The 15068-nt window shown below is 36.0% G+C and overlaps 1 protein-coding gene across 1 annotated transcript in view; it reads left to right on the top strand.

The window, feature by feature from the left end:
* Positions 1-15068, top strand: part of ERCC3 (ERCC excision repair 3, TFIIH core complex helicase subunit) — a gene marked incomplete in the record, with an annotated part of 196538 nt that overhangs the window by 13323 nt on the left and 168147 nt on the right. The window contains 6 exon segments of the mRNA XM_053698101.1: positions 777-1013; positions 4041-4090; positions 4475-4610; positions 7452-7616; positions 7721-7925; positions 8604-8918. Coding sequence (XP_053554076.1) covers positions 777-1013; positions 4041-4090; positions 4475-4610; positions 7452-7616; positions 7721-7925; positions 8604-8918 — 1108 coding nt within the window.

Here is a 15068-nt window from a genome sequence, read left to right as displayed (position 1 = left end):
TAAATATGTTTTTATTCTGATCTGTAGTATCTATTGTGGAGGCACACCTAAAAATCCTATTAAATGTCTGTGTGACACATATGTATTACGTCAGTTTACAGACCAAGTATTTCTATTGGTGTCCCGTCCCTTTAAATACTACAGCTGATTTTACTTGTATTCAGCATCTATGATTAAGCGCAAGTGTGCGCGAAACATGTAAGACTGCTGTTTCCCTCTTTATTTTTGGTTTGTTGTGTCTTATTTTTTCACTAATATATTTTTATTGGAATAAACTTTCTTCTTTGTAGCTCAGTAGCCACCTGTCTTTTTTCCTTTTTATTTGAATATCCTCTTCACACACAATTTGCATATAAATGTTCAGAACTGTTGTGACACTATATATTTAACTCAAAAGGGTAAAATTAACACCTGATATTTATTATTATGGTCCTGTAAGAGTATAAGTAGAAGCACTAGCAAGCACTCTTGTTAGGGCCTTTGTAAAAGTATATTAGCTAAAATATCTTTTGTAATCATGTCAAAAGAAGCGTAATTAAGCATTCTGAGAATGGCTGAGGTTGTTTTCTGAAGTGCTGAAAAACTTTAGCCATTTTTTATAATAGAAGTAAATTAGAAAGTTGCCTAAAATGACATGGTCTATCTGAATCTTGAAAGAAAATAATTTGGGTTTGTGTCTCTTAAGCTATGAAAATGTACACTTTTGTTATTTGGATAGTAATTTTAAAGTAGGCTATTCTGTCAGTTAATGATGGTGCATGTTCTTATGTTGGCAGGCCCCTGATGGTCACATCTTTCTGGAAGCATTCTCTCCCGTCTACAAATATGCCCAAGACTTTCTAGTGGCCATCTCCGAGCCTGTATGCAGACCTGTTCACGTTCATGAATACAAACTCACTGCATATTCACTGTATGCAGCAGTTAGTGTTGGGCTTCAAACAAGTGACATCATTGAGTATCTGCAAAAACTGAGCAAAACTGGTGTCCCTGATGGAATTGTGCAGTTTATCAAGGTAAGTAAAATTGTTTTCTTTGAAGATTTGATTATTTTCTCAAGTGATCACCAACATTTCTTAAAGGGAACAGTCAAGTAAAAAAAAAACTTTGATGATTCAGATAGGGCATGCAATTTTAAACAACTTTTTTACTTTTATTACCAATTTTGCTTTGTTCTCTTGGTATTCTTAGTTGAAAGCTAAACCTAGGAGGTTCATATGCTCATTTCTTAGACCTTGAAGGCTGCCTCTAATCTGAAAGCATTTTGACTGTTTTTCATGACTAGAGGGTGTTAGTTCATGTGTTTCATATAGATAACATTGAGCTCAGGCACGTGAAGCTCCTAGGAGTGAGTCTAGGATGCAAGTCTGTCAAAAGAACTGAAATAAGGGGGCAGTTTGCAGAGGCTTAGATACAAGTTAATCACATAGGTAAAATGTGTATTATAACTGTGTTGGTTATGCAAAACTGGGAAATGGGTAATAAAGGGATTATCTACATTTTTAAACAACAACATTTCTGGTGTTGACTGTCCCTTTAAGTTTTGCTGCTTTGGGTTAATGACTAGCTAGTTTTTAGGGTCTCTCTTTTGAAATTCTTTATAAAGGTACATTTAATGATGCTTTGGTTATTCACTAGAAATGTGCTGGTATATGTGGTCTCCCATTAGCTTCAAAGGGGAAGTTTACTATGGTAGCAAATCACTCCACCCATAAGCAATATATTTATAGTGGTCGACAAATCTGTCTAAAATTTGGGAGCCAGTAAGAATTTTTTGGAGCTAGACAATGGTATCTGTATTTAGATATATGGAGAATAACCCAAAAAGTTAGGAGCCAGGGATAAAATTCTAGAAGCCAATGGATCCCTGGCTCCTGGTTTTGTAGAGCATAGTATAACTAAAATATGCTGGTACTCTAGGGCTTAAAGGGACATGAACCCAACATTTTTCTTTCATGATTCAGATAGAGCATACAATTGTAAACAACTTTCCAAGCTCAGGAGCAGCAAAGAACATGGGTTCTAGATGCTGAATGGTGGCTGGTTTTATATATATATATATATATATATAATATATATATATATATATATATATATATATATATATATATATATATATATATATAAATGATATAAAATGTCAGGTTTCTGTGATGTAAAAAAATTAGACAAAGATAAATCATTTCAGAACTTTTTCCACCTTTAATGTGACCTATAAACTATACAACTCAATTGAAAAACGAACTGAAATCTTTACGGTGGAGGGAAGTAAACAAAAAAAGCTGGGGATGTAGCTGTGTTCAGAATTAAGCAAACACATTCAAAACCATGTTAAATAAGTGTCATCACACACCTGCCATAATTTAAAGTGCCTCTGGTTAACCCTGAATAAAGTTCAGCTGTTCTAGTTGGTCTTTCCTGACATTTTCTTAGTCGCGTCCTACACAAAAGCCATGGTCCGCAGAGAGCTTCCAAAGCATCAGAGGGATCTCATTGTTAAAAGGTATCAGTCAGGAGAAGGGTATAAAAGAATTTCCAAGGCCTTAGATATACCATGGAACACAGTGAAGACAGTCATCATCAAGTGGAGAACATATGGCACAACAGTGACATTACCAAGAACTGGATGAAAATACGAGAAGAAAACTGGCCTGGGAGGCTACCAAGAGGCCTACAGCAACATTAAATTAGCTGCAGGAATATCTGGAAAGTACTGACTGTGTAGTACATGTGACAACAATCTCCCATATTCTTCATATGTTTGGGCTTTGGGGTAGACGGCAAGACGGAAGCCTTTTGTTAAGAAGAAAAATATCCAAGCCCAGCTAAATTGAGCAAAAACAGATCTGAAGTCTCCCAAACGCATGTGAGAAAAGGTGTTCTGGTCTGATGAAACCAAGGTTGAACTTTTTGGCAATGATTCCAAAAGATATGTTTGGCGCAAAACCAACACTGCACATCACCAAAAGAACACCATACCCACATTGAAGCATGGTGGTGGCAGCATCATGCTTTGGGGCTGTTTTTCTTCAGCTGGAACTGGGGCCTTATTCAAGGTAGAGGGAATAATGAACAGTTCCAAATACCAGACAATATTGGCACAAAACCTTCAAGCTTCTGCTAGAAAGCTGAACATGAAGAGGAACTTTATTTTTCAGCATGACAACGACCCAAAGCATACATCCAAATCAGCAAAGGAATGGCTTCACCAGAAGAAGATTAAAGTTTTGGAATGGCCCAGCCAGAGCCCAGACCTGAATCCAATCGAAAATCTGTGGGTGATCTGAAGAGGGCTGTGCACAGGAGATGCCCTCGCATTCTGATAGATTTAGAGTGTTTTTGCAAAGAAGAGTGGGCAAATCTTGCCAAGTCAAGATGTGCCATGCTGATAGACTCATACCCAAAAAGACTGAGTGCTGTAATAAAATCAAAAGGTGCTCCAACAAAGTATTAGTTTAAGGGTGTGCACACTTATGCAACCATATTATTTTATTTTTGCTTCCCTTCACCTAAAATATTTCAGTTTGTTTTTCAATTGAGTTGCATAATTTATAGGTCACATTAACTGAAATGATTTATCTTTGTTTCATTCTTTTACATCACAGAAACCTGCCATTTTAACAGGGGTGTGTAGACTTTTTATATCCACTGTGTGTGTGTGTGTATATATATGTATATATATATATGTGTGTGTATGTGTGTGTGTGTATATATATATATATATATATATATATATATATATATATATATTCATTGACTCACCCATGTGGTCAGTTATAAACCAGTAGTGCATTGCTGCTCCTTCAACAAATGATACCAAGAGAATGAAACAAATTAGATAATAGAAGTAAATTAGAAAGTTGTTTAAAATGGTATTCTCTATCTGAATCATGAAAGAAGAATTTTGGGTTTCATGACCCTTTTTACTAAATCTAGAACAAGAAGATTGACATTTTTCACAAAAAGACAGACACTGCAATTTTCTAGCTGTTTATAATACTAATCAGTAAACTACCTCATTGATAAGTGTCTTTCTATTTCAGCTCTGCACAGTCAGTTATGGAAAAGTGAAGATGGTCCTGAAGCACAACAGGTATACTTAGTCACTCCGTAGAGCAGGGGTCAGCAACCTTGGCACCCCAGATGTTTTCCCATGATGCTCAGACAGGCTAAAGAGTGTCTCAGCTTCATGGGAATGTAGTTCCATAATATCTGGGGTGCCAAAGTGGCTTACCCTTGCCATAGAGGGTCATTATGAGAGTCACAGTTTTACTTATTACATTTCTGACCCTTTACCTTGCTCCTTATTTTACCGTTAAAATTGCACTAATTTCCAGCCATCCTTTCCTTCCCTTTAAAATAAAAGCATAAAAGTGCTTGAATTACCACCATTCTTTTGCCTCCATTGGGGAGACTGACTGATTCTAATGCAATCCATATTTGTAGTTTTTTTTGTAACCATGACCTTATTTTATAGATATTTTGTTGAAAGTGCACACCCAGAAGTCATCCAGGATTTGCTCAAAGATTCTGTGATTCGAAACTGTAGACTGCGTAATGCCGATGGGGATGAGACCGAACTAATCAAAGAAACCTTTACAAGCAAATCTGCTGTAAGTCTAATAATGAAGGCATTGGCCTAGCTTTCATTGCTGTTGTAACAAATATACAATAAAGTATTTGTTACAACTGCAAATGGAAACTAGGTAATTGTAGTCCTAGCTTCTCAGTTCATATTTTACCAACAACCTATTGCTTCTCTGGGCTTTCTAATAGTTGGTAGATGTATGCAGTTAGTAAAATAATGAGACATCATTTTACAGGTGTAGAAGAAAAAAGTGTAAGAGATATTCTAGAATATAACATACAGTGTTGTATTTAGGTATTAAAGTTATTAGTTAGACACCTTTTCTTATTGTGGTTTAACTGTTGCAAAAACATAGTTAAATTGGTGCTTCTATGGTACTCCAAATGAAAAGGTAAACATAAAGCCCTTTGAAGGCATGAGGAAGTGTGTCTGCCTCCCATTGCTTCTTATTTGCTTGTTATATAATCACGCAATGTCATCCAAACTGCAGAAGAGACATTAGACATGTAGAGGGATCTCCAGTCCCTCCTCTAGAGAGAGGAATATGGGTGCAAACGGAGCTCGTTAGATGTATGCAGTTAATAAATTGAGACATTTTACAGATGTAGATGAAAAGTGTTAAAAGCATATTCTAGAATATAATATACAATTTTGTATTTAATTTGTAGGCATTTTCTGTGGCAACAGTTAAATTTCAGTAAGAAAAGATATACTAGACACGTAGAGGGGTCTCCAGTCCCTCCTCATTCTCCCTCCTCTAGAGAGAGGAATATGGGTGCAAATGGAGTACAGCCTGGAGAAGTTGTATAAACAGCTTACTTTGAAGGCAGGATGTGTCCCTATGCTGCTCTCTGCTCCCAAGTAGGTAATCAAATGAAATTCCTGTGCCTTTATTTTGGGAGTTCTTGCCTTGCAGTACCTGTGAGAATTGTCCTTTTGGATACATTTATTATCGATTAGTTTTAATATAAGTTTTAAATAGAAGTTAAGTTTAACATAAGATTTGCTGATTTTCTCTTCAGATGTTATAATTGTTCATTAAGTTCAGATTTATCCTGAACACATAGACAATCCTTTAATGCTTACTGGTTTTTCTTTATTCCACAAGTGCAGTGGTGCACAGCTATGTTTTAATCCCTTCAATTAAAAACATTTTTATTCTCAGATGTTTGTAGCTTATATTTAGTTGGTATCTTGTTCAGTTTAATACATAATTTATAAAAAAAATCTTTACTCATGTTAAAGGGACATAAAACAAGTTGAGATAGACAAAATATAATATGTACTTTAATTACTTTACCTGCAAATTTATACTGCAGTGCCTCACCATTAACCCTTTCTTTTTAGTTTCTGAATTGTAAAGCGCTAACTCCCCCCACATAATTCCTTCTATGGCTGTATCTATATCTATTGTTGCTTTGGTAGAATACAAAAATGCATAGGGATTATCTGATGGAGTATGCCTAGAAGCTGTGAACTCAGTTGAAATACAATTCCTGTGTCTAAACACTGATGTGGGTGGAGTTGGCTGCTCCAGACAGCTTTGCTATGTAAGTCATTTTGCTTATTTTTGAAAATTATTTTAAAATACTTGCCAGAAATTTTTAAACAATTTTTTTTTTATGCAAACTATTTTGACTTAATTAGCCCTTTTAGTATATGCACATATTTCAACCTGTTTTATATCCCCTTAAATAACTTTTTTTTTTTTTTTTACTTATGTAACCTTATGTTCAGATGCAAAGTAAACATTTGTAACATGTTCCTTTGCACAGTAAAGTTTTGTAACCTTATGTTCCTTTCCAAAGTAAACATTCATTTGTGTTTTAAAGTGATGGTAAATTCACCTCACTAACTTTTAATATATTGAAACTTCTAGTAATGTTAAAGGGATATGAAACCCAAATTTTTTCTTTCATGATTCAGATAGAGAATACAACTTTCCACTTTACTTCTATTATTTAATTTGCTTCTTTCTCTTGTTATCCTTTTGTTGAAAGGTTTATCTAGGTAAGCTCAGGAGCAGCAGAGAACCTAGGTTCTAGCTGCTGATTGGTAGCTGCATATATATATATATATATATATATATATATATATATATTGATTATGATTGGCTCACCCATGAGTTCAGTTAGAAAACATTACTGCATTGCTGCTCCTTCAACAACTGATGCCAAGAGAATGAAACAAATTAGATAATAGAAGTAAATTAGAAAGTTGTTTAAAATTGTATTCTCTATCTGAATCGTAAAAGAAAACATTTGGGTTTCATGTCCCTTTAAGCATATCGATGTGCTTATTTTATTTTAAATCGTATTCAACTTCGATTAAAACCGTTTTTGTGAGGTGCCGTTACCTGCTTTAATTCAGCCTCTGTCACAGATATTCCTTTTCTGTGATTTGACTGGCAGCTCTTTCAGCCAATCAGTGCCTCACCATACGCTCTATGTAATTTACTGAGAAGTCCCTGTTTCAGCTGCGCAAATAGCGTATTGCACTTCAAGGCTAAGTCTGATTCTAGTCACAAGCATAGGAGCGTGCTCTCAGCAAATTACATAGGGCGTATGGTGAGGCTCCGGTTGGCTGTAAGAGCTGCCAGTCAAATTACAGAATAAGAAAATCTATGACATTGAAGCAGGTAACGGAACCTCACAAAACTATGTTTTATAGAAGTTGAATTAGATTTAAAATAATATAAGCACATTGATATGCTTAACATTACTAGAGGTTTCAATATATTAAGTTAGTGAGGTGAATTTACCATCACTTTAAGTGCTAAATTCCGATATTTTAAAAGTTTTTGTTTAATAAACATTTTATTTATATTGATGTCCATGCGTTAATGTAATTCCAAATGTCCATTCAGATTTCCAAAGCTACTGAAGGATCCAGTGGTCCCTCTACCTCTCAGAATCCTGAAGACGCGACAAAGCCAGACGTCCCTGCTGACCTTTTTGAATTTTATGAACAAATGGACAAAGAAGAGGAAGAGGAGGAAGAAACACAGACAGTTTCTTTTGAGGTTAAACAGGTAAAATTGCAATTGTCTATTGGCAGCTTTTCCAGTAAACCCTTTTACACTTTTACTTTCCAGTTAACTGTCAACTATATTATACTTTTGTGTTAAAAACATAGGAGAACATTGAAGAGCTTCAGAAGCGGTGCATCCACCTTGAATACCCTTTGCTGGCTGAATATGACTTCAGAAATGACACCATGAACCCTGACATTAACATTGATCTAAAGCCCACAGCCGTTCTTCGACCTTACCAAGAGAAGAGTCTTAGGAAGATGTTTGGCAATGGACGTGCTCGATCTGGTGTCATTGTGCTCCCTTGCGGTTTGTTAATTACTGACTTCAGCCATATATAGATCACATATCGCCCACTAAGCATTACATTTTAATTGTCCAGGCATACACTGCTTGAAATATGTCTAGGCTCAGAGCTTGTTTGACCTGGGGTCAATCGGAGGCCAGATGTAAATAAGCTACTGCATTGATCTAAGCAATCTGTAACACTGTGTAGCAAGGTCATGCAAACTGCAGCAAAAAAAAGTGTGCAGTATATGTGCTCTAATGCCTTTGAGACAGTGGAAGAACCCAGATTCCAAGGTTATGTTAAAAGAAAAGTAAGCAAAGTAAAGACTGTCCATTGCGTTTTAGTGCACCGTGCCTCTTATGAGGGATTAAAAATAAATCTTTAGTTGGTAGCAAACTACATTAATGTTTTTTTGAGATATATCCAAAACCTTTTTTTTTTTTTTTTTTTTTACATTTTGGAAACAGCAAAATACTGAAAGTTCTGTGAAGTTTTTAATTTGAAAGGATTTATTTCAAAAACATAAATTATTATAGACCAGTATTCACTGGGTATGCAATTTATTTTGTGTATTGGATTATACTTACATTACATAGTTTGGTATGCTTGTTTTGTTCACTGTACTCTTTGACTCTTAATATCTTTGAAAACCATACTGCAAATATTGAGTGTTTTTTTTTTCCATTTTCCCTATTTAGGTGCTGGTAAATCTTTGGTTGGTGTTACTGCTGCTTGCACAGTTCGGAAAAGATGTTTAGTACTTGGGAATTCTGCTGTTTCTGTGGAACAATGGAAGGCCCAATTTAAAATGTGGTCCACCATTGACGACAGTCAGATTTGTCGATTTACATCTGATGCAAAGGACAAGCCAATCGGATGCTCTATCGCTATTAGCACTTACTCTATGCTGGGACATACAACTAAACGATCATGGGAGGCTGAACGTGTGATGGATTGGCTCAAAAGTCAAGAATGGGGTCTGATGATTTTAGATGAAGTGCACACAATACCAGGTAATGAAGCAAGGCTATGTTCTTGCACCATATTTGTTTCTGTATTAGTGGGACATCGTATATAATTTCTGTGACACAAAGCCACTCTTTACCTCTGATATTTTTTTGGCTATATAGGTATGAAATTACTATGTAAGTTCACTAATAAAGCATATTTGAATTGAGAAAGGATTGACAACATTTTTTTTAAATGTAATTATTTAAAATTTAGGAGAGATCGCAAGAATATGAAGACAGCGACATTGGCCCTAACAAGGATTTTTTTTTAAATAAATGCAAAAAAAAAAAAAGTTAGCAGTTGTAAGGATAGTTCTAGGAGCTATGGCTACCTGACATCTTGGGTTTATCAAGCTCTGAAATCAGGAGTGTTCAGCGTTTTCAGGAAGCCATACTAGCTTTTTTTTCAGATACAGGGAACATATTTTTAAAAGTGATGTATCTAATGTAGTGATGTAGCTTTTTAATGTGGGATATAAAGGTGACTATAAAATATTATTTTATGCAAAGTACTTAAAACAAAATTTTTAATTTTGTTTATTATATTTTGTGAGCTAGAAAAGGTCGGTTTTTGGTTTGTTAATGAAGCTAGAAATAACAATGCTTTTTATGTTTGAAGTTTTTGTAGAACCATTTATGTTACAGGGCTCTCTTTGTGGGAAGATAACCAAGATGTAATCATTATGTCACTACTGTTACTACTTTGTTGAAAATTGAACTGTGAAAATTCTGTGATGCTGCAGAGTGCAAAATGGTAATCCACATATGGACCTCATAGTGCAGACATATAGAAATGTGTAGGTAATAATTTAGCAGCTTATGAGGTTCTTACACCTTTTTGGTGCAATTCAAGCAGACTGGGTATTTTTGTAGTATTCCGGCCAACTGACAACTATCCCTTGGAACCATCTTTTTAATTGGCAGCAGAATCCTCAAAAACATGCCACACATTTCACTTCCCTTCCACAGTATTGGCCATTTTACCAAGCAAGATACTTGTGACTGACGCTATGTTTTAACCAGACCAATAATTCAGACAGTGCTGTTTAAAAGATTTACACACATTAAACTTTATTAGGATAGTTTGGGTATATTCTAGGCAGGCCGTCAGTGCCTGAGTTTGCTTTAAATTATAGCTATATGGTGTGTATCTGTTACATAATAGCAGAGTCTAAATTTAGAAATGCCATTGGCTGTTATGTATTTTTTTTTTTTTTTTAAATCACGCCTGATAAAATTCTAAATTAGAGCCGTGATTGCCTTTGCTTATAGTCTTTGAAGCAGCTGCTCACCTTCAAAAGCTTCCCAACACTCAACTTCCCAATCACAGGGGAAAAAAAGGGAAATATGTATTAAAAAATAAAAAAAATACATACTTTTCAGTGCATAATTTAACATTTAAGGTATACAGTCATTCCCCCCTTTTTTGTTGTTGTTGCCAGTGGGTAACGAAGGGAAGAGGTGACCAACAGGATAGAAATGGCAGGTGATGGTCAGCAGAAACTGTAGTACGGCTTCAGCCAGCAGGTCAGATACCAGTCAGCGGGAACACGGTATTCAGACACCAACCAGCAGGAACACAGGTGTGGCATAGGGTCAGGACACTTGAGAGGTTCTTATGTGGCAATAGCAACTTTGAAATGGAACATTGCAACAATGGTCAGTGTGCCATGCGGTACACTGTCAAAACTATGTAATAGAGCAAGAAGTGCATGTTTGCTGCATGAGAGATGCACGTGGCTTCCTAACAATGAAAGATGCCAGGCCTTAGTAAGTAAAGTGTTTCCCTGAAGGACAGATCACAAGATAAAATCAGCTTCTTAGTGTATTTGTGGCTATCAAACCTGTTCTCATCCAAAGTTATCCTAAAAATACAGATTTTTTTATTGGGCCCTGACAACTGTCATTTGGAAAACTACTGCTATAGTATGTCACCCTGTTAGCAACCCCCCCCAACTATTATAGGGGCATATACACTGAATGCTTATACATGGCCAGAAGACCTGTGTGCTATTAACAGTTAGAAATAGAGGAGTATTGTAATTTGACAGCCAAATGCTTCTTTATCATTTTTCACAATCATATTTTGCGCATTTAACTCTAGTGCTGTATGCAGTCCTTTATATCCGTTTTGGTTTATGCATCTTTAGTATTCAGCTTATAAAGGGTTATGTAGTATAAATATTAAGGCATCTAACTCTTCTAGAACCATATAATGGGCATATGGCCTCTGACCACTGAAGTAAGTAGAAAAAAAACCCTGAATTGCTGGACTGCTTAACAGTTGGTGAACTGTGCCTGACTACGCTGCTTGCCTTAAACTCTGCATTACTGGATTGCTTAATTGTTGATGAACTCTTCCTGTTTGACTACGCTGCTTGCTTTAACCCCTGAATTGCTGGATTGCTTTACTGTTGATGAACGCAGCCTGTTTTGACCGCTCTGCTTGCCTTAAACTCTGCAATACTGGATTGCCATTCAGTTGCTGAACATTGCCTGTCTGACCACTCTGCCTGTTTATCCCTTGAACCTTTTGGACTGCTTTACTATTGCCAAACTCTGCCTGCCTGACCATTCTAGGGGTTTACCCTTGAACTGCCTTACCGCTGGTTTCTCTACCTGTTGCCGTCAAAGTCTATCCTGCCTATTGTGAGTACCGCTTACCTCATTTGCAAACTTTCTCTGCTCTGGGATATTCCCTATCATTCCAACTTGACGCTGGGATAAGAAGACTACTGGCCAAGTTTGGTCTGATAGTGGAATATCCCACGAGCATTACAGGAAGTCCATATATGGTGGAACACAAAAAAAAAAAAAAGTATGGCACTCTTTCTAAGTAAACTGCAGCTACTTTCAGATTCCTAGGTGCATTTTTAAGACTAGAAAACAAACCAAAATAATTGTTTTACTAAAGGAGGAATTTTGGTAATTTTCCTAAAACTGATAGTTCACCTCACAATTTTATTATTATCTCCAGATTAGGTCAGTCAAGAATACAATGGAGCAAATGTATTAAATAACAATGTTGAATAATAGAGATACATTTCCCAATGGTGTAATAAGGAAATACAATAGTGCAAATCAAAACATTCCATACAAATTTATAAAGTATAATTAGATTTAAGGCTTGCCATGCCCTTGTCTCGGCCACTGACAACTGAGCAGAAGCAAGCTTATCAGTGATAGAGCAATTCCAAACAATATAATGCTAATAGATTTCCTGAAATCCCTCAACCACCTCACATAAAAACCTATCTGGGCATGAAGTTATATAAAAAAAAAGGAGGGGTTTGTGCTGCCTTTTTCATGAAAACAGCAGTTGAAGACAGTAAAATATCCTCCAAGAGTGAAGTATTGGTGTGTGTGTGTATATTGTAAATTAGATGTGGATGCTGTTGTAAAGGATCAATAATTTATTTATGTGTCCGTATCTCTTAAAACAAGTTTAACCTCTGGTTTGCTAGTGCAACTGAATTACTGTGTCGCAAAATTATGTAGGTCTAAAAAGTGTGTGTCACCAACATGAAAAGTTTGGAAAGCTCTGATTAGGAGGCACCGAAGGGGTTAATGACTTGACTCCTCTGTTTTTTCATATAAATGTTTTCTGTTGAGCTTGTGTAGCTCTTTAAGGGTTTTACAAACACAGTATTTGAGACAGTTTGTGCGCTGTTTTCTTTGACTGCGCATTTGTATGGGGTTTTTTCGTGTGTCACTCACTCCGTTCTAGGATTCCTAGCGAAGGCGCCTTTGATATGTCTTGTGATTATGGACTCCCTTGTTTCTCACCGAGTAGTGTATCGGTGCGCTATAATTGCGCTGTTTTTATTTTTTTTTTGCTGTAGGGGAGACCTTGAATGGTGGCTTTCAGCTGGAAGAATGAAGCGCTATGTCAATAAATGTTTGCGCTTCATTTCCATGCTGCTGCCGTGTTCCCGCCTCCTCCTTCACTGAGAAGGCGATGCAGCGCCATTTCACTTTCTCACCGGGTCCGGTCATGTGACCCCGCATCTTTCAGTCTACTCCGGTTGAGAACTGAGTTTGTTTTGTTTGTTTTTGGAAATAATTTATTCAGCTTGTCTCTGTGAGAATGATAGTTAAAGGGACAGTCAACACCAGAATTGTTTTTGTTTTAAAAGATAGATAATCCCTTAATTACCAATTCCCCAGTTTTGCATAACCCACACAGTTATAATTATACACGTTTTACCTCTGTAATTACCTTGTATCTAAGCCTCAGAAGACTGCCCCCTTATTTCAGTTCTTTTGACAGACTTGCATATTAGCCAATCAGAGCTGTCTCCATGGTAAATTCACGTGCATGAGCTCAATGTTATCTATATGAAACACGTGAACTAATGCCCTCTAGTGGTGAAAAACTATCAAAATGCATTTAGATTAGAGGCGGCCTTCAAGGTCTAAGAAATTAGCATATGAACCTCCTAGGTTTAGCTTTCAACTAAGAATACCAAGAGAACAAAGCAAAATTGGTGATAAAAGTAAATTGTAAAGTTGTTTAAAATGACATGCCCTATTTGAATCATGAAAGTTTAATTTTGACTAGACTGACCCTTTTAATAGTGAATGGACTAATACCTAAAGTCAAAATTAGACTTTTATGATTCAGATAGAGTATGCAGTTTTAATAGACTTTTCCAATTTACTTTGGTTATCAAATTGCATGCAGTCTTTTTATAGGTAAACTTTATAAAGTGCCAGCTGCTACTGAGCATGTGCAAGAGTTCACATCACAGTGTATACGTATATGAGTCTGTGATTGGCTCATGGCTGTCACATGATACTGGGGGCCAGTATAATTAAAGAAAATGTTCAAATATGGTAGAAAAAAATCTACTGCTCATTTAAAATTCAGATTACATTGTATTTTTGTTATGCACATTTTGACTTTGCAATTCTACTTAATCTAAATGGTCATTTAAGAGGAATTCTCAGGTACTTTTGATAAACAGAAATGCTGATACAGTCCTGCTCCATATATACACTTGCTGTCCTATGCTCATATTATAAGGAGTATTCTTGGGACTAAGGTCAGGCCTCTTATACTGTATCTCCTTTTGTACATTTGCTTTGGGATTGTGTGTCACATAAATGCCCTAATTTGTATGCCTTTGTGAGGGTTAAATTCATAGACTTGCAGTGTTGCTAGTGTTACAATTATAATGAATTAGAGCTTGCATTTTTTTCACTATAATTAAAGGGATAGTCTAGTCAAACTTGAACTTTCGTTATTCGGATGGAGCGCGGGATTTTGAGCAACTTTTTGGTTTGCTCCTGTTGTCGATTTTTCTTTGTTCTCTTGCAATCTTTATTTGAGAAAGCTGGAATGTAGGCTTGGAGGCCGGCCCATTTTTGGTTCAGCACACTGGGTAGCGCTTGCTGATTGGTGGCTACATTTAGACACCGGTCGCTATTGGTTGGCTCCTGGGCTTACATTCCTAATTTTTCGGATGGGGATACCAAGAGAGCAGGGAAGGATTGGCGATTGGAGTGGATTGGAGAGTTGCTTGAAATTGCATGCAGTATCCGAATCACAGATGCTTAATTTTGCGTAGACTATCCCTTTAATACTAGACGTGCATTGAGATTCAGACAAGTGCCCAAAAAAAACCCCCACAAAAAAGCACAAAATACTATGTTGCATTATTTGCATTCATTTGAAAAAGCAAAACAAATTTCCTTTGATGAAAAATAAACAAATACATGCAACAAAAAAAAAAAAAAATTACATGCCCTATTTGAATCATGAAAGTTTTTTTTGGACTTGACTGTCCCTTTAAAAATGTTTCTTTTAACATAATATGGAAAATTGTTTTTATATTCCTTGTGATAAATTATATTATATGAGCATATATAATTTTATTTAATAAATCTGTTTTCTTTCACCCCTATACTGTGTTTGCTTTAGTGTTTGCTATATTGTTTGCTATAGTTTCCCTTATACTAACTGTTTGATTTTAAGGTGACAGTTTTGTTTTTTCTATTTAAATTTTAAAATTTTGAATTTTAATTTACCTCTCAGTTTTTTCTTTTACAAAAAATTCTGTTTGGTTTTTAGACATTAAATATGGTTTCAAATATTCAATTATGGGTGTTTTTACTTTGCTGGATCTCTAGAGATAGAGCATTGCCTCTGAG

This window comes from Bombina bombina, chromosome 1 (assembly GCF_027579735.1).
Source record: "Bombina bombina isolate aBomBom1 chromosome 1, aBomBom1.pri, whole genome shotgun sequence".
Classification (NCBI taxonomy): domain Eukaryota; kingdom Metazoa; phylum Chordata; class Amphibia; order Anura; family Bombinatoridae; genus Bombina; species Bombina bombina.
Note: the sequence above shows the minus strand (reverse complement) of the source record. Positions and strands in the feature narration are given on the sequence as shown.